A 19,765-nucleotide genomic window follows, 5' to 3' on the forward strand; every position below is an offset into this window, starting at 1 on the left:
TGAGTTTTGAATACAATAAATTGAAGTAACCTTGGGTCAATCTTGAATATGTAGATCATTTGAAGATTGATAGCTTGAGTTGATAAGAATTGAATTAACTCCCTCAAGCACCCCAAGGGTTCATACCATCTCCTTCTCCTACAAAGCTTGTCAAGCACATTTTGGTACCCATCGCTTGATGGGTCCGTTAAGGTTAGTGAACAAAGATCTAGGAACCCAAGTGTCCTTTGTGCTAGCGCTTGGTAAACTTGTTACCTTTCTAGCACAAGTTGCAATCTTGGGTTGCCTAGTTATATATGAATCTAATGACAAGTTAGGAGTGGGAATTTTACCAATGGGACAATCTTTGCATTGATGTCCCTTCTTTCGGCATGTGTAGCATAGCCGTTTTCCAAGTTTTGAAGATTTCTTCTTTCCTTGTTTGTTGCCTGCTACATGGTTAGTAAAAACCTTCTTTTCTAACCCTATGCCTTTTTGTTTTAAATGGGGACAAGATCTAAGCATGTGTCCCTTCTTGGAGCATTTAAAACAAAGCCTATCATCCTTGTTAATAATCAAGCCTTTTTTAATGTAGGGACATGACCTAATCAAGTGCCCCTCTTCAAAGCATTCACTACACCTCTTAATGTGAAGTGTGGCTTGATCATTACCTTGGATGTTACCTTTTGTGGAGGCGTGGTTGAGGCTTTTGGAGGAGGTGTTGAATTTCTTCTTTTGTTTATTCCTCTTGGCAATCCTCAAATCCTTGACATTTTCTTCAAGGGATGTAGTGCATGCCACGGTTGTTTCCGTCTCAAGCTTCTTCACCATGTGATCACGGTTATCTTGAGAAGGTTGGGCAATGCATTTCCCTTTAAGTTGTGTCAAGCTCTTCTTTAGCCTCTCATTTTCTTCTTTGAGCTTTTGATATGAATCATCATTTGTTCCTGCAGATTCTAGCTCAAAAGAAGATTTGCTTGTCGACGAACAACAAGCATTAGCACATGGTAATATAGTATTAATTTGAATACATGTGCACGAGTGAGGTTGTTGGGATTTTAAATTTTCTATCACAACCTCATGAGCAATGTTTAATATGATATGATCATCTCTAAGATTTTCATAAGAGCATAGGAGCATATCATATTTTTCTTGAAAAGCTAGATTTTCAATTTTTAGCTTTTCCACTTGGTCCTTAAGCAAGGTATTCCTATTTACTAATTGAGCGATACAATGTGAAGCGTTATTTTGCTCAATTGAAATAGTTTCATACCTTTGGACCAAATCAACATGAGAGCACTTTAGCTCCTTATGTTCTTTAGTCAACTCGTCAAAGTGTTGCATCTTTATGGAGAGAATATCTTCTAGCCTTTGACGAGCTTCGCTTTGCTCTCTCGCTCTTTCTAGAAGTTTGAGCATGACCGCCTTATCTTCTTGGCTTAGGCGAGCGTAGAGATGCACAAAACTTCTTTCTTCCTCCTCATCCTCATTTGTGCTTCCGCTATCATTTTCATTAGCCACACAACACATGTGGGAATCGAAATGGGAAGACAAACCTTTTGGAGAGGTGGATTCATCGTTTGGTCTCCATCGTTCATTTTCTCCTTCTTCCTTGCAAGGGTTAGTATCACAAAAACTAAAGGAAGTAGAGGCATCAAATGAACTATTATGTTTGGACTCATCAAACTTGATTTTAATTCTAGTCCAAATATCATGCGCATCGGGAATGGATTCGTTATAGTTTGATATGAAGGCATGATAATCTTCTTTGCTAAGAGAATTGTTTAAGATGTCAAAAGCTAGGTAGTTTAAGCGATAACATCTTTGATCCTCTTCGGAATTAATTTTTCCATTAAAACTAGAGGGAAAAATACTCTTGTCAATAATTTGTTCTAATTGAGGATGTATGGTTCTAAAGGCATTTATCACACTAGTAGACCATGAATCATAATTAGAACAATCATCACATAATATCTCAAGAGTTACCTCCTTCCGAGTTGGGTTCTCCTGGGTTTTCTTGTTCTTTTGGGATCTTCTACGAGCCATCACTTCGAGTTGTTAGACTCAAGATGAAGTGCCTAGCTTTGATACCAATTGAAAGTCGCCTAGAGGGGGGGGGGGTGAATAGGCGGAACCTGAAAATTAAAACTTTATCCCCCAACTAGATCCCTTGATTAGTGGATAGAACAAGATATACAAATATCGAAGAATAGAAACTAAGTTCTTGCTAGTAAAGAGTATAGCTTTCAAATAATGTGAAAGTGATAAATCTATACAACTAATAGTTCTATGATAACAAAGCAAGAAAGCTTAGATGAAAAAGAGCACTGACTCAAGTTCTTTTCTTGCGGAGCGTTGCTTCACTTAAATGAGATTTTAACTTGAAGCAACACCAAATGATATGAGCAAAGAATAGCGCAAGAGAACTTAGAGTAAGGGAAAGCAAACAAATCACAAGCAAAAGCACAATGAACACGGGTGATTTGTTTTACCGAGGTTCGGCCCTCGAAGGCCTAGTCCCCGTTGAGGAGTCCACTTAAGGACGGGTCTTTTTCAACCCTTTCCCTCTCTCCCGATCACACAAGGATCGGCGAGCTCTTCTTCTTCTCAAGGATCACTCTCGATCCCACAAGGACCACCACAATCTTTGGTGTCTCTTGCTAGCTTTTACAAGCCTCCAACACTTTGGAGGAAGTTCGAATGGGAGTCAAAAACTCCACGCGCAAATGAACACAAAGATGTAGCACACACTATCTCTCAATGAATCTCACAAGGCGCTAGGGCTAAACTCAATTGAGTAGCTCTCAATTGCTTGCTCTCTTCTTTTGTGGCACTTGTGTTGGTTGTAGTGGACTAAATCTTGTGTATAGGATGGATCAATGAATATAGGTGGTTGGGAGGGCTTGAGTATGTCAACTAGATGACTTGGAATGTTGCTTGGACTCCCACACATTGAAGTGGCCGGTTGGGGTGGTATTTATAGCCCTCAACCACCCATATAGCCGTTGGGGCGCATCTGCCAGAAATTGCACTTGCGGACGGTCCGCGGCTAGGGCCCGGACGGTCCGCGACCCTCCAACGGTCGATTCTGACATCTTCAACGGATACATCTGTCAGATCAACGGCTAGATCAACGGCTATCTGCCTCGGTGACACCACGCGGACGGTCCGCCCTTGGTCCCGGACGGTCCGCGCCAGCTCTATAATTCCTTTTGCTCAACTTGTCACCTTCGGGCTGAACCAGGTCTTCACCTGCGGACTGTCCGCAAATTATAGCCGGACGGTCCGCACGTTGCAGCTGGACGGTCCGCGGTTTAGTCGGACTGTCCCTGATTTGTAGTTCCTGGTCGAAGTCAACTCGGTGTCGCGGACGGTCCGCCGCAGGGGCCCGGACGGTCCGCGCGTGGTCTCGGACGGTGTTTGCTCTTCCATCGGACGGTCCGCAGTAGAGACACATGTTTTGCATTGGTTCTGTCCGAGGTTTATTTAGGTGTCGCGGACGGTCCGCGCTTGGCCTGATTTTCCAAAAAGCTTCTCCTGTCCGGAATAATCTACGGTATTCCGGACAGTCGATTTAGTATAGTTGTAGATGAACCTTTGGCACCTGTAGAGCATATAATCTAGAGCAAACTAGTTAGTCCAATTATTTGTGTTGGGCAATTCAACCACCAAAATCATTTAGGAAAAGGTTTGAGCCTATTTCCCTTTCACGCGCCCCCCCTCTTGGGCCTTGGCAGGCCCAGCCGCCCCCCCACCTCCCCTTTTTTTCCCCAATTCCCTCTCCCTCTCTCTCTCCCTCTCATTTTCCCTCTCTCTCCCTAAGCCGCCGCCCCTACCCCTCTGCCCTAACCGCCGCCGCCCCCTGCTCGGCCGCCGCCCTCGCCGTCGGCCGCCCATCGCCGGTGAGCCCCCCCCCCTTTTCCCTCTCCTCCCTCCCTCTCCCCTCTCCCCTCCTCCCTCCCCTTGGCAGCCCAGTCGCCCGGCCACCCCTGGTCGCGCCCCTGGCCGCCCCCAGCCCAGCCGCCGGTCGCGCCCTGGCCCCAGCCGCGCCTGGCGAGCCTCGGCCGCGCCCTGGCCGGCCCCGGCCGCGCCCTCGGCCGCCCCTGGCCCCTGGCCGCCCGCCAGCCGCCCCCTGCCCGCTGGTTCGGCCGCGCCCCTGGCCGGCCCAGCCGCTCGCCCAGCCGGCCGGTTCAACCGCCCTAGGGCCGGTTCAACCGCCCCCCCCCTGTTTTTTTATTTTTTTTATTTTTTTTTATTTTATTTTATTTACTTTCTGTGATCATAATTACCTTATTTTGGGTAGACTAATCATGGTTCATGCTATGGAAATGAGAAGTTTAATTTAGAATTTCGTTGCGCTAGTTGATTCATTTAGTTAATTGTTTATCCCGTGCAATGTTAATCAACTTAAAATGATTAGGTTCCCACTAGTGCATATAACAGAATTCTTTTGTTAGGAACCTATTGAAACTAGAGTGCATAATTTAACTAATCATTAGTGCATAAACTTTAACCCCCCTGCGAGACCCTTTTCCCGTTTCTTTCTAACCATAACAAATGCAATGTCAAATGTCATACTTGATGCATATTCGCTTTATTTGTTCCCTTGTATGGTGTACTGTTCTTTTGTATTAAATATGTGGATGGATGTATGTATGTTTGCGCTCGCATAGAGAACGATCCGGTCGAAGAGCCCGAGGAATTCGCAGGAGAAGCCCCTGAGCAGCAGTCGGTTGGTGGAGGCAAGCGTCCTTTGACCTATCTCTGTCCTAATCATTCTTTAATTCACCTCCCGCATCACACATTTATACCTAAGGATTGACTAGCTTTTTGTTATCCATGTCCTTGTTTACCTATTTGGGTCGGATTATTACTGCTTAGTTTGATGCTATTGCTCAACTTTAATCAATGAACATGATGTGGTTATCTATGATACGCTGTTTTCCCGTTCTTATTTATGATTATACTTGTGGCATTTAAGGGGACTCGAGCGGTTTCTCGAGTGCCTCTCCGTAAGGACCTGTTCAATGGATGACCGCCCGGGAAAACAGTGCAACCATGAGGGTGGAATGGGGTGCCCTTAGCTGAATAATTAGAGGATCCGGGGTGTAGTTCGCTTCGCCGTCGTGCCGTCAATGGGGCTCGGTGTATGCGGCTCGCTCTGCCAAGGTTGATTTGTCCCTTGGGGAGGAGTGCGGTACATTTAGGAAACCTAACGGGTGGCTACAGCCCCGGGGAATCTTTGTAAAGGCTTCGTAGTGAATCCTTGGCCATTCACCTCGGGAGTGAATAAGGGTCTTGCAAGCCCGGGCCAGAGAGGGAATCACGGCTTGTGGGTAAAGTGCACAACCTCTGCAGAGTGTTATGAAACTGATATATCAGCCGTGCTCGCGGTTATGAGCGGCCAAGGGAGCTCCAGAGATTAGTGATACTTGATCAGAGATACTTTGGTACAGGTGACAATGAGATTGATGGTTCTGATTACGATTATGGTATTGGTAAGTGGTATTCTTTCCGTTTGGAAAGGATACATTGGGCTAATAACTTGGGTTAATGTTAAAATCTGGCTTTCTACTAGTAAGTAATAACCTGACCAACTAAAAACAACTGCTTGACTTATCCCCACATAAAGCTAGTCCACTACAGCCAAACAGGATACTTGCTGAGTATGTTGATGTGTACTCACCCTTGCTCTACACACCAACCCCCCCCCCCACCCAGGTTGTCAGCATTGCAACCACTGCTCAGGCGAAGATGAAGCTGTGGAAGGAGACTTCCAGGAGTTCCAAGACTACGACGAGTTCTAGGTGTGGGTTAGCGGCAACCCCCCAGTCGGCTGCCTGTGAAGGCCGCGTTATCTACGTTTCTTTTCCGCACTTTGATTTATTGTAAGAACTATATGGACGTCTCAGACGTATGATGTAATCGACTATTTCCCTTATTAATACTATTTTGAGCACTGTGTGATGATGTCCATATTATGTAACTGCTGTGTACGTGAATAACTGATCCTGGCACGTACATGGTTCGCATTCGGTTTGCCTTCTAAAACCGGGTGTGACAGCATTACATTCTATTTTATTTCAGTTTAATCTCTAAATTAGTAAATACGGAAACTCTGTATTTAACAATTTAGATACTAAAATAAATAGATTAAAATTAGTTTCGAGAAATCAAACACCCCTTAGCGAACAAGTGGCTACACTTCCGTCGCCCAGTCGTCTCGCGCAGGACTCCATCGTCTGCCGCCGTCGTCAAAGGGGACCGCCATCGCCAGTCGTGATCCACGCCACCGCCCAGGATCGCTGCACACGGAAGCCCAGGATCGTCAGGATTCAGCAAGCCAACTGAAGAATGTGTGACTCGATTTTTGGGCAGAGCAGGAATATGCTCTCAGGGTGATCTCGCGGTGCGGCTCGCCGCGTCCGCCTCTCGCGGGCGGCCCCGCCATGCTCCCCCTGTGGGTGTGCTTTGCATCGAGGTTCTGAGCAAGGTGCACTTTGTGCCTTTCCTTTCCTCTCTTCTTGGTCTTCTTCGCTCCCCCCCTCCCCGCCTGGTCTTCTTCGTGCTGGGTGATGGATTTGTCTCGTTTGGACTTCCGGTCGGGTTCGTTATTTGAGGCTGATGTTAGGCGCCGGTTTTCTTCTCCTGTTTGCTCTGGAAGTCTGAACTCTCTGTCGGGCTTTTGGCTAGTTGTCTCGTTTGGTAGATGCATCTTCAAGCTCGACCCGGTTTCGGTTGGTCATCTTCTTCAAGCTGCTTTTGGTGGTTTTGCCAGGGGATTCAAGGTCCTCTCGCTTGCTGACCGGGTTTTCCGCTTCACGGTTTCATCCAAGGATGTTGGGTTCCACATTTACAACTCTAGATGCATTGTTCGTCCGGAATTCAAAGCTTTCTTCAACTTGTGGAACTCTGGTGGACCAAATTGGAATTATGAATTCAGATTATTCCTTCAAGAGGAGAAGGCCAACTGGTGGTTTGTTAAGGGCAGAAAAAAAATCTTGTTCGCTGATATGGTTAGGCGTCCGCCGTTGACCGGTGCGAACGCTGTCCCAATTCTTCGTCATAATCTTCCTTCCCGCTTCGCTGGAAATTTGAATGCGCCGAGGATTTCTGTCTTCAATAGATTGGGATCCTCCTCAGGAGCTCGGGGCTCGAGGTTTCCTATCGCCGCTTCGACCTCGGGAGCCCCGTCGCGTGATCTTCATCGCTGGCTTGTTCCTTCAGTGGGTCTTCCTAGGCTTAACGGAAGCATGATTGGACGCGGGCGTCAGGGCCGTGATGATTGCTCCTTTTCAATTTCAAATTCAACTGCTGGGCTCCCCAGGATTCGTAGGCTTCATTGGCGGCCCATTTTGCGTAATGGGCCTCTCAGGCCTGGGCCTGGCCTTTCGGTCCCCCCCACCCTTGGGAGGGCGGATTTGTCTGGTCCGGTTTCCTCAGCGTTTCTCTGCCAGTTTTGTAAAGCCAGTGGGCATTTGGAATTGTTCTGCAATCGTAAGAAATCGGAATTTGGATTTCCCCTCTCCTCGTTCCCTTCCTTCGAAAGTAATTGCCTTTTGGAGGGGTCGTCTCACCTCTTGGACTTCGGGTCCTGGTTCCGCCCTTCCCCCGGGTCCCTGACGGGTGGGACCCCTCCCACCTTTGCATGCTTCGGTGAATTCGCCAGGGCGGTCTTATTAAAAATATACGAACAGGCGCCCGAAACGTCCTTGGAGCTCTCGCTGGGTGTCACTTCACCAAAACCCCAAACCGCTCCTTTGCTCTTGGCTCTCCGGCGACCCTCTGAAAATCTGTCAATGGCGTACCGGCGCGTAGACCCGGAGCCGTTCCTCCCACCAGGCTTCAGCGCCTCGGTGGTCCAGCATCGTGGGATCATGGTCAGGTCAGTCTCGCAGCGTTTACCGCCAATGCATGAGGACTGGGCGGTTATCAATATTCATCCTTTGCCTGAGCACGAGGTCTTGTTCCCTGCGGTCAGAGATGTGGTCAGGGAGTATCTTGTTGAGCATCGTAGGGTCGGTGTTCGAGCCATTCAGCGCTCGCACTTGGGGCAGGTGATAGTGCAGTTTCGTAGTGTTCTGGAACGGGATAATTTGGTTCTGCTTGGCCCCCAGCAATATTTGGATGCTACTTTCACCGCGGTCCGTCATAATGATGCTTGGAATCACCGTGCTCTTCTTTTCAACCATGAGTGCTGGCTTATGCTTCTGGGGTTTCCATTGGATTATCGTTCTTCAGAGTACTTGCAGGCCGCCATTGGGTCGTTTGGAAGATTGATTCTCTGGGAGGAGGATCGGAGTAATATCTCTAGAACTTTGCTTCGTGTTCGTGTCACTTCACTTGATGAGGTCCCCTAATTTATTGTTTTTTCGGAGGCTGAGGGCTTTGCTGGTGACTCCTGGACTGTTCAATGTGAAATTATTCAGCAACTCATGCTTGGCGGGCAAGCTCAAGATGAGGACCCCATCCCCCCGGCCCCCGAGGATGGCCATCAGCTCCCCCTGGTCTTCTTCGGGCTGGGTCAGCCCTTGCCTCCGGCAGGGCTTGACCTAAATTTCCCTCCGGAGCCTGCGGGTGGAGAGCTGCCGGCTCAGCAGGATGACTTTGGCCAGGGAGATTGGGACCAGTGGATTGTGAATGACCAGCCCAATCAGCAGGTCCCGCAGCCCATCTTGCCAGAGGAGCAACCCATTCAGCAGGAAGAACTACAACTCGGTAACCAGCACTCTGGCTTGTCGTCTGATAGCTCCATTGGTGCTGGTCAGCTTGCGCCCCTTCCGAATGGTCATTTTGTGGAGAATGGACATGTGCTGCTTGGGGATGGATTTGATATCAATGTTGTCCCATTCATTGGGCCTCAGGAGGTTCGTCTGATAGCTCCATTGGTGCTGGTCAGCTTGCGCCCCTTCCGAATGGTCATTTTGTGGAGAATGGACATGTGCTGCTTGGGGATGGATTTGATATCAATGCTGTCCCATTCATTGGGCCTCAGGAGGTTGATGGACCGGTGCCTCAGGTGGACCATGTCCATGATATGGAGGACTTGCCTCATCAGGCCCATGTTGGTGAGCCTAACAATAATCATCTTCAGAATTTAGAGATGAACTTCATGCTCTCTCAGGAATGGCAGCCTGACCCCGTTTTCCAGATGTTTGAGGAGAGAAAAAGATCTGCCCAGTTCTCTAGGCTCTGGGCCAAATACTTTGCTCCTGCTGGGTCGGCTGACCACTCGGTGGACATCCCTAAGAAGTGGGCACCTTTTTTCCTTTCGAATCTGCTTCAGCCTGATGCTTTCAATTGGTCGAAGACCCTTCTGCTGTCAGATATTCCCCCAACTTTGCAGGAGCAGGGAATGAAATCCATCCCTTTTGTGGTCCCTAAGGAATGTCCGAATGATTCCTCCCTGGAGGATGTCATTTCTGGGATCTCCAAGGATTCTGACGGTTGTGGTGGGTCGTCACCAATCATTGTGGAGTCAGAGCTCAGAAGAAGCAAACGATTGAAAGAATCACGTGCTGGGTTCAGGCATGGGGCCTGCCCAAAAAGGAACTGCCTCATGTGCCAACATAACTTCGATGCCCCCCGCTATCCTCCAAGGTGCTGCGGAATCTGGGCTCCAGGTTTTGTAACCTGTCTGAGGATGACCTTTCTGAGCATAGGTTAAAGCAAAAGAAATCGACTGTGGGATCTGTTGGGCAGCGGAGGGTTGGCAGGAAGGATCTGGATGATGAAAAGACTGATGATTCATCTGATGAAGATAAGCAAGACAAACAATAGGCGGACAGCGGGTGATCTGGGCTACGGAGTGGGCCCCATTAACTTTTGGGTGTGCTTGGTTTTACTTTTGGTTCATGCAGGTCTTCTGGATACTTGGCTAGCACCTGTGCGTGCTTGTTTTAATGTTTTGTTAATATTTTGCTTGTGGACTGAATCTGGCTTTACCCACTGGTTTGGGTATTGTTATACCCCAAAAACTTCTTGTTTACTCAATGAGTAATCCCAATACTGTTAACTTCCTGGAGTGGTCTGTGCTGAGCCACAACGTTAGAGGAATTAACTCTACCGCTAAGTGGAATGCTATTCGGTGTTCTATTCGGGATGCTGGTTGTGAGGTTATTTGTTTGCAAGAAACAAAAAAGGAGTTCTTTGACTCGGCATACCTTAAAAACTTTTGTCCTGCTCATTTTGACTCATTTGCTTTTGTACCCTCGATGGGGAACTCGGGAGGATCTGTTATCATTTGGAAGAGCTCAAGGCTTTCGGGGAATGTTATCTTTCAAAACAATTATGCCCAGTCGGTGGAATTCACTTCAAATTTGTCGGCTTGTTCCTGGATTATTACAAATGTTTATGCTCCTTGTACCCACCATGGGAAAATTGATTTCCTCAACTGGCTACATAATATCTCTATGCCTTCTGACAAACTTTGGCTTCTCGTTGGTGATTTCAACTTAATCCGCCGGCCGGAGGACAGGAATAGGATTGGGGGTGATACTAACCTTATGCTGAAGTTCAATGAAGCAATTAGCAACTTAGACTTGATTGAAATTCCCCTACACGGGCTAACGTACACCTGGTCGAACAGACAGCGGGAACCTCTTCTTCAGAGGCTGGATTGGTTTTTCATCTCTCAAGAATGGTCGATTGTCTACCCGGACTCCCATGCTAAGACAATGTCGCGAGATATCTCCGATCATGTTCCTTGTTTGGTTTCCTTTAAGTCTAGAATTCCTAAACCTAAGTTATTTCGGTTTGAGAACTTCTGGCTTGAATTGGATGGTTTCATGAATCTTTTCCAAACTACATGGAATGGGCTCCCTAGCATACCCGACAAAGCTAAAAACCTGACTGCCAAGTTCAAGTATGTAAGAAAAGTTCTGAAAGATTGGCAGAGATCGCTGCCAAAAATTGATAAAACGGTGAAGAACATCAAGCTGCTAATTGAGCTTATTGACAACATGGAAGAGCATCGGGATCTATCTATTGAGGAATGGAATTTCAGAGAAATTCTGCGACAAAAGGTGACCGAATTGCTTAACATTCAGAAAATCTATTGGAAGCAGCGTGCGGCTATTAGGTGGGTTACTGATGGAGACATTTGCTCTCACTTCTTTCACGCCCATGCCACCATTAGGCACAGGAAAAATTCAATTGCTACCTTGACTGACGACAATGGGATCACTTTCCTCGAGCATGAACATAAATCTGGTCTTCTCTGGGACGCTTTCAAGTGCAGATTGGGTTCGTCTGACTTTTCAGGCATTGGTTTTGACCTCTCAGAACTTTTAACCAGTAATGAGCAACTTCACGAGTTAGACTCACCGTTTACTAAATTGGAGATCGATAGCATTATAAAACTTTTACCTTCGGATAAATCTCCGGGCCCCGATGGTTTCAATACAAATTTTATCAAGAAGTGTTGGCATGTCATTGCTCCAGATTTCTATGATCTTTGTGATAAATTCTATCATGGTGAGGTCTGCCTTAGAAGTATCAACGGGTCCTTCATTGTTTTGATCCCGAAGATGGAGAATCCTCAGAAGGTGGGGGATTACAGGCCAATTTCACTTCTAAACAATAGTATGAAAATCCTAACGAAGCTGTTGGCAAACCGTCTGCAACCGTTCATGTCTCGGTTAATTCACAAGAATCAGTATGGTTTCGTCAAAGGGAGGTCTATTCAAGACTGCTTGCCCTGGGCCTTTGAATACATTCACTTATGCCACTCCTCAAAAAAAGAGATCATTGTGCTCAAGCTGGACTTCGAAAAAGCTTTTGACACTGTTGAGCATGAACTGATTATCCAGGTTCTGATCCACAAAGGTTTCGGTCCTAGGTGGATCAACTGGATTCGGAGCATCCTTCTCTCTGGCACGTCTTCGGTGTTACTCAATGGTGTTCCTGGTAAGCCCTTTCATTGCAAGAGAGGTGTTAGGCAGGGTGATCCTCTTTCGCCTCTGTTGTTTGTCCTGGCAGCTGACCTTCTTCAGAGCATCATCAATAAAGCTAGGTTGTGGAATCTTCTTAAGCTCCCTTTACCGGATATTGGTGACCAGGATTTCCCGATTGTTCAGTATGCAGATGACACTCTTTTGATTTTGGAGGCATGCCCTAAGCAACTTTTCTTCCTCAAGGCAATCCTCAACTCTTTTGCTTCTTCTACTGGCCTGAAGGTTAACTATAATAAATCAAATATGTTCCCTATAAACGTGCTCCCTAAAAAAATGACGATCCTGTCCCGTACCTTCAATTGCCAGATTGGAGAGATGCCATTCACCTATCTTGGTTTGCCTCTGGGCCTTGCGAGACCCAGAAAGGAACACTATTTGCCTCTTATTCAAAGGATTCAGAAGAGGTTGTCCTGCTCCTCAAACTTTCTGTCTCAGGCTGGGCACTTGGAATTGGTAAATTCAGTCTTTTCAGCCCTACCAACGTTCTTTATGTGCACGCTCAAGATACCTAAAACCATCATTAAGGAAATTGACATGTTCAGAAAGCACTGTCTGTGGAGAGGAAATGACATCAATTCCAAGAAGCCACCTCTGATGGCTTGGAATGCGGTTACTCAGAGGAAAGTGAGTGGTGGGCTGGGGGTTCTTCGCTTGGAAACCCAGAACGAGGCTCTTCTAATCAAATTCTTGCATAAATTTTTCAATCACAGTGACTTACCTTGGGTGCGTCTCATCTGGAATAAATACTATTTATCCCGTGGTCTCCCTGGTCATAGAAACATTGGCTCTTTCTGGTGGAAGAGCATGATCAAGCTTCTTCCCAACTTTAAGGGACTGGCTATCCCTGCTATTGGCAATGGCAGATCAATTTCGTTATGGGATGATCAGTGGAGTCAGAGCATCCCGAGGCATAATTTTGCAGAGCTATTCTCCTTTGTCAAAAACACAAAATTGACTATTAAAGAGACCAAAGAGCAGGAGCAGTTTGATGGTTTTTTTCATTTGCCTATCTCTGAACAAGCGTATGATCAATATCTGGTGCTGAAGGGGTCTTGGGAGCAAATTGTCCTCAGTGACGCCCATGACCGTTGGCGGTACATTTGGGGATCTGACAAATTCTCCTCTCAAAAAGCTTACAGATTTTTTATGGGCCAGACGCAGATTCACCCTATCTACAGACTATTATGGAAAAGCAAATGTCAGCCTAAGCATAGAGTCTTCTATTGGTTGTGGCTCAAAAATAGGCTAAATACCAGAGATATGCTGAGGAGAAACATGGAGCTGGATTCTTATTCTTGCGAGAACTGTCTATGGCAAAGAGAGGAGACTCTCTATCATCTGTTACTCAGATGCAATTTCGCGAAAGCCTGCTGGAACTCAATTGGCATAACTCCGCCCAGAATTTCTAATCCTGAGGAGGCATCAGCGAACCTTAACCACCAGCTTAACGTTCCCTTCTCTATGGAGATTATTATTCTCATGACTTGGAGCATCTGGAAAAGCCGAAACGAGTGGTTGTTTTCAAACAAAGATCATTCGATGCATCGCTGTACGCAGGAATTCAGCAAAGAGTTGCGGTTGATCATACACAGAGCGCGGGGGAACTTTGACACCTCTATCCCGAATTGGCTGAGTCTGTGGCAGGCATAGGAGTAGTGCTCCCTTATTCAATGCTTTTTAACGTTTGTAAAAAGACTAAGTTTTAACGTTTTCTTTTCGCTTCTTTAATAAAATCCTCAGTAGGGGCCTCCCCTCCTGATTCTTCAAAAAAACACCCCTTAGCGCTAGTTTCACAACAATATTTTCTTAAAAGATTTTTTATTTTTCTAAGAGAAATTAGTTCATTTTTTCTAGAAAAAATTAGAATCCCTTAAAAATAGAGGTGCCAAACTAGACTGTTAACTCCTTTTACCAATCAGAATAAATGGTGACGTGTACAGCTACAGTAGTAGGGAGAATATTCCGTACATGTTTTGGACCAGAGTACAGGAACACATGAAGAAATGATTTCTGAAAAGTCGCCAGCGCAAGTGAACGACTCCTCAAAATAACCAACGTACCCACAATATAATGAGCACTACGAATTGAAGCAGGGCTCCAATTGTCTAGACGCAGTCACGCAGATGCGCTGCTATTTTGCGACAGAAAACGGTGAGTGCAGAAAGGTAAGCAGGTTCATAAATTCTCAAAATCGCCAATACAGAGAAGTGAAAACAAGCAATACAGACAAATGCACTAAACCTCTATGAACATCAAGAGCATAATGCAATGCGGCACAAATAAATAAGATCAAACCCAAGTCGACCTGGAAACGATGCCCTCTGTATGTCAGGGAAGATAAGGGTCTCCTCCATCCTTGCGTGCTCCAGCATCACCTCCATTGCGTCCCCGTACCACTTGCCGAGACTCCTGACCTCAGCACCCTCTACAACGCTCCTCCCCTTCCCGGACTTCTTCCCCTTCTTGACCATCTCCACCACCTTCGCCGCCACGCCCTCGAGGTGCCTCTCCGCGCTGCGGTGCTGCAGCCGCACCAGCTCGGCGACCTCAGCCGCGGCTGCGGCCGCCGCCGACGGCGACCCCGTGCGGGGCCTCTCCGGCGGCGCGACGCGCGGCTTGCCCTCGAACCGAGCGTCCACCTGGCGCAGCAGTTCGTCGGGGGTGCCGCATACCTCCGGGTCGGCGGCGGAGAGGCGGAGCACCGGGCGGCCGAGTGGAGCCGCCTCTGAGGGCGTGAAGTGGAGGGGCGCCGCCGCCTTGTAGAGGAGCGAGACGCGGAGGCGCCACGCGACGGGGCACCCGTCGGAACCGTAAACGCGCACGACGCCGCCGTCCTCGGCGTCCACCGCAGCGGTGGAGACGGAGGGGGATCTGGCGAGCGGGTAGGGGGAGACAGAGATGGAGTTGACCGTCACGATGGGCCGGACACGGTGCTGCCGAGCGGCGGCGAGCCTGGCTCCGTCGGGCGGCGGCGCCGCGGAGACGGGGAGCAGTTGCCCATACGAAGTGAGTGGGAGTGCGTGGGTAGAAGAGTTTGGGAGTGGGTGGGACTGGGGAGGCGCGGCGTGCGGCGCGACGGACGAGTGGGAGCGCGGGGCCGCGGGGGAGCTTCCGTGGGAATGTGAGAGGCGGAGGTGGTGAGAGAGGCGTCGGGGTGCGGGCGAGGTTGGCGGAGGGATGGGTGGGACCGGGCCGGACGGACTTTATGTATACAGTGCAAGAAAAATATTTAGGTAAGACAAGACTAGTTACTACTTGAGCTAAAAGTTAAATTAAATTTGTTAAATTTAGCTAGTTAATTGGCTAACAACTAGTCGAGGACCTGTCTAAAAAACTAAATTGCTTATTAGCGCTCTTGGGTGGATGTAATATAACTAATTTTTAGCTAGCTAGGTGATTGTACCCAAATAGGAATTAAGTATCATTGGATTAATTGTTGAATATATTTTTGTAATAAACGTATTGGATATATAGATTTTGCTAATATTTTCTATAAATCAAGTTAACATTTTAAAAGTTTGACCAAAACAACATTCATTTTGAGACAAAGGGGTAGTTACTAGCTCAAAGGTTATTTCTTCAATAATATTAACTTTTAACACATAGCTTCTAAAGCCTCATATAACATTCCCATGTATTCTTTTAAATACGTACAAAATACTAGCTCTCAAATATAAAATAATATATTTAGAGCTAGCTTATCTTGGAGCTTCCCTTACTATCACGCTGATGTTTGACCCTTGGACACTAGCATTTGTGACTAAATAACATGCTGTATCAAATCAAAGCATGCTCCAGTAGATACAATCCTGTGAAATGTCAATATATTTTTAGTGTACTCCTCCAGGAATGTCGTTCTTGTTTTTAAGAAGTTAAACATATTTTACTTTGATCAAATATATAGAGAAATATTGAAATTTATATTGTATAGTTACTATCATTAGATAGATCGCTAATATGTTTTTACATCACATTTTTTTGGATATAAATATTGCTAATGATTATAAATGGAGACAAATTTAATAAAGTTTGATCAGTGTGAACACCATAACGACACACTTTTTACAGCAAAAGAGCAAAAGGAGTAAGTAAATAACTATATTGCTAGGTGTCGGCGTTTCGAGACCGAGGGTCCCTAAGCCGACGAGTGAGTGTGCCGCGTGCCCCAGCCCAGATGGGTCGAGCGCGTGGGCGAGCGCGAAGGGGGGAAAAGGCGAGGTGGCCGGAGACGGGCGTGAGAGAGGTGGAGATCCCGCGGCCTTCGTGTTCGTCCCGCGCCCAGGTCGGGTGCGCTTGCAGTAGGGGGGTTACAAGCGTCCACGCGGGTGAGGGAAGCGAGCGGCCCCAAGAGAGCGCCTGTCCTGTCCTCGGTCCCGCGCGGCCAACCTTCTCTAAGAAGGCCCTGGTCCTTCCTTTTATAGGCGTAAGGAGAGGATCCAGGTGTACAATGGGGGTGTAGCAGAGTGCTACGTGTCTAGCGGAGGGAGAGCTAGCGCCCTAAGTACATGCCAATGTGGCAGCCGGAGAGATCTTGGCGCCCTGCTGGTATGATGTCGTGGCTGTCGGAGGAGCAACGGAGCCTGGCGGAGGGACAGCTGTTGGAGCGGTCGAGTCCTTGCTGACGTCCCCCCGCTTCCGTAAGGGAGCTGAGAGCCGCCGTCGTCACAGGGCACGCGGGGCACCATCATTGCCTATCTGGCGGGGCTAGCCAGATGGGACGTCGGTCTTGTTCTCTGTGGCCCGAGTTGGCTCGGGGTAGGGTGATGATGGCGCTCCCTGTTGACGTGGCGGGCCCGCGCCCGAGGCCGGGCGACGTGGGGGTTCCTCCGAAGCTGGGGTCGAATCTGTCTTCCGTTGCCGAGGCCGAGCCCGAGCCCCCGGGGTCGGGCGAGGCGGAGGTCATTCGGCAGAGGCCAGGGCGGAGTCCGAGCCCTAGGGTCGGGCGAAGCGGAGTTCGTCGTCTTCCGGGTCTTAGCCCGAGTCCGAGCCCTGGGGTCGGGCGGAGCGGAGTTCGCCGTCTTCCGGGTCTTTGCCCGAGTCCGAGCCCTGGGGTCGGGCGGAGCGGAGTTCGCCGTCTTCCGGGTCTTAGCCCGAGTCCGAGCCCTGGGGTCGGGCGGAGCGGAGTTCGCCGTCTTCCGGGTCTTAGCCCGAGTCCGAGCCCTGGGGTCGGGGCGGAGCGGTGTTCGCCGTCTTCCGGGTCTTAGCCAGAGTCCGAGCCCTGGGGTCGGCGGAGCGGAGTTCGCCGTCTTCCGGGTCTTAGCCCGAGTCCGAGCCCTGGGGTCGGGCGGAGCGGTGTTCGCCGTCTTCCGGGTCTTAGCCTGAGTCCGAGCCCTGGGGTCGGGCGGAGCGGAGTTCGCCGTCTTCCGGGTCTTAGCCCGAGTCCGAGCCCTGGGGTCGGGCGGAGCGGAGTTCGCCGTCTTCCGGGTCTTAGCTTGAGTCCGAGCCCTGGGGTCGGGCGGAGCGGAGCTTCCTATGGCGCCTTTGGCAAGACCTGACTGCCTGTCAGACTCACTCTGTCGAGTGGCACTGCAGTCGGAGTGGCGCAGGCGGCGCTGTCCTTCTGTCAGACCGGTCAGTGGAGCAGTGAAGTGACGGCGGTCACCTCGGCTCTGCCGGGAGGCGCGCGTCAGGATAAAGGTGTCAGACCACCTTTGCGTTAAATGCTCCTGCGACTCGGTCAGTCGGTGCGGCGATTTAGTCAGGGTTGCTTCTTAGCGAAGGCAAGGCCTCGGGCGAGCCGGAGATGTGTCCGCCGTTAAAAAAGGGGGGCCTCGGGCGAGACGGAAACCCCTCGGGGTCGGCTGCCCTTGTCCGAGGCTAGGCTCGGACGAGGCGTGATCGAGTCACTCGCATGGACTGATCCCTGACTTAATCGCACCCATCAGGCCTCTGCAGCTTTATGCTGATGGGGGTTACCAGCTGAGAATTAGGCGTCTTGAGGGTACCCCTAATTATGGTCCCCGACAGTAGCCCCCGAGCCTCGAAGGGAGTGTTAGCATTCGCTTGGAGGCTTTCGTCGCACTTTTTTGTAAGGGGACCAGCCTTTCTCGGTTGCATTTTGTTCCGGTGGGTGCGCGCGAGCGCACCCGCCGGGTGTAGCCCCCGAGGCCTCGGAGGAGTGGTTTCACTCCTTCGAGGTCTTAATGCCTTGCGTAACGCTTCGGCCGGTCTGGTTGTTCCCTCATGCGAACTGGCCGTAGCCCGGGTGCACGGTCGGGGCCCAAGCTCTCGGGCTGGTATGTTGACGCTGTCAACGGTTTGGCCGGAGCCGGGTTTGCGAGAGCAGCCCCCGAGCCTCCGCACAGGGTGAGAGGGCGATCAGGGACAGACTCAGCTTTTTACATACGCCCCTACGTCGCCTTTCCGCAAGGAGGAGGGGGGGAGTGCGCCATATTACCCTCGATGGGCACCGAACATGGTGTCTCCGGTGAGCTGCAAGCGGGTAATCCGAGTGGACGTCCGTGCCCCGTTCGTTGGGGGTCGGCTAGGGGCCCAGAGGCACGCCCAAAAGTACCTGCGGGTGATCTGCCGGACCCGGTCCCCTGGCGACGGGGTCCGAGGGCTCGATGCCTCCCTCCGATGGGATTCCGTTACAAGATCGCTCCCGCTGGTCTCGGAAATGTCCTAGGGTACCTCAGGAGCGCAGCCCGAGCCTCGGTTATGTATTGAACGTACCCCTGGTCATCCCTCGCTCGGCGTCTGAGGCGACTGTGAACCCTTCGGGGGCCAGCCTTCGAACCCCTGATCAGTAATGGGCGCGGAGCCCGAGTAGCCTGAGGCGGCCATGGAGCCCTTCGGGGGGCCGGCCTTCGAACCTCTGACCAGTAGTGGGTGTAGGGCCCACGCGATCTGAGGCGACTGTTGAACCCCTCGGAGGGCCAGTCTTCGAACCTCTGATCAGTAGGGGGGGCTCGGAGCCCGGTTCCTTCACAGGGAAGGATCCTTTTCGGGGTATCCCCCTTTCCCGGTCCCTGTTGCAAGAGATAGAGAAAGAGGAAAAAAGGAAAAGGATACGAAATCGAACGACGTGGCGTACCTTTTTTGGCGCGGTTATTGCGGCAAAGGCGAAGCGGCGCCCGCTTCTCCTGCCAGAGGCGCCGCCTGTCCCGCCGCGAAGTTAATGCGACGGGGCGAGTGGTTGGCGGGGCGGCCGCTGCGCGTGCACGAGCCGTTCGAGGGACGACTATTTCGCTTTGCACTTTTTGAATCCCGCGTCCGGTCCGGGCGGAGCGCTGGAAACGGTCTCGCCCTGGTCTTCATATACCCGGGAGAGGGCCTGGTGACGGCTCTTCGCTCCGCTTCTTGCCTCTTTCTTTAGGTTTTCGCAACCCGAGAGGCTTTGACCAGAGAAGAGAAAACCGCTCTTCCTGCCCCTTGCGCCGCCATCCCTTCCGTCTTGGTGATGGCTGATCGGGTGACCATCATCTCCCCGCGCGATCCGTGGCCCTTTTCCACGGTGACGGCGAGCGATCTGGAGGAGCTGGTCGGCGAAGGTTTGCTTCGCCCCCTCACCGACGGGCAGCAACCTGAGTGGATTCCTCCCATGGGCGGAGTCGCTCCATCCCCACCGCCGGGGTACGTCGTGAGCTTCGTCTCCTTCCACGAGCGGGGATTCGGCGTGCCGACGGGCCGCTTTATGCGGGCAATCCTGTTCCACTATGGGGTGGAGTTGCACAACCTCACCCCCAACTCCATCTCGCAGGCCGCTATCTTCGTAGCGGTGTGCGAAGGGTATTTGGGGATCGCCCCCCATTGGGATTTGTGGACCCATCTTTTCCTCGCCGAGCCTTTCGCCTTGCCGACGGGGGAGAGGAGGGTCCGTGCAGCGGTGC

General features: G+C 50.1%; 1 protein-coding gene across 1 annotated transcript in view; it reads right to left on the reverse strand.

The window, feature by feature from the left end:
• LOC103636454 (uncharacterized) overlaps positions 1–19,495 on the reverse strand; it is a 41,821-nt gene extending 22,326 nt beyond the window's left edge. The window contains exons 1-2 of the mRNA XM_008658805.2: positions 19,446–19,495; positions 14,239–15,134 (exon numbers count right to left, since the gene is read on the reverse strand). Coding sequence (XP_008657027.2) covers positions 14,239–15,134; positions 19,446–19,495 — 946 coding nt within the window. The remainder of the gene's footprint in view (positions 1–14,238; positions 15,135–19,445) is intronic.
• Positions 19,496–19,765: the final 270 nt, after the last annotated feature.

The sequence above is a fragment of the Zea mays genome, chromosome 8 (genome assembly GCF_902167145.1).
Source record: "Zea mays cultivar B73 chromosome 8, Zm-B73-REFERENCE-NAM-5.0, whole genome shotgun sequence".
NCBI classification, from domain to species: Eukaryota; Viridiplantae; Streptophyta; class Magnoliopsida; order Poales; family Poaceae; genus Zea; species Zea mays.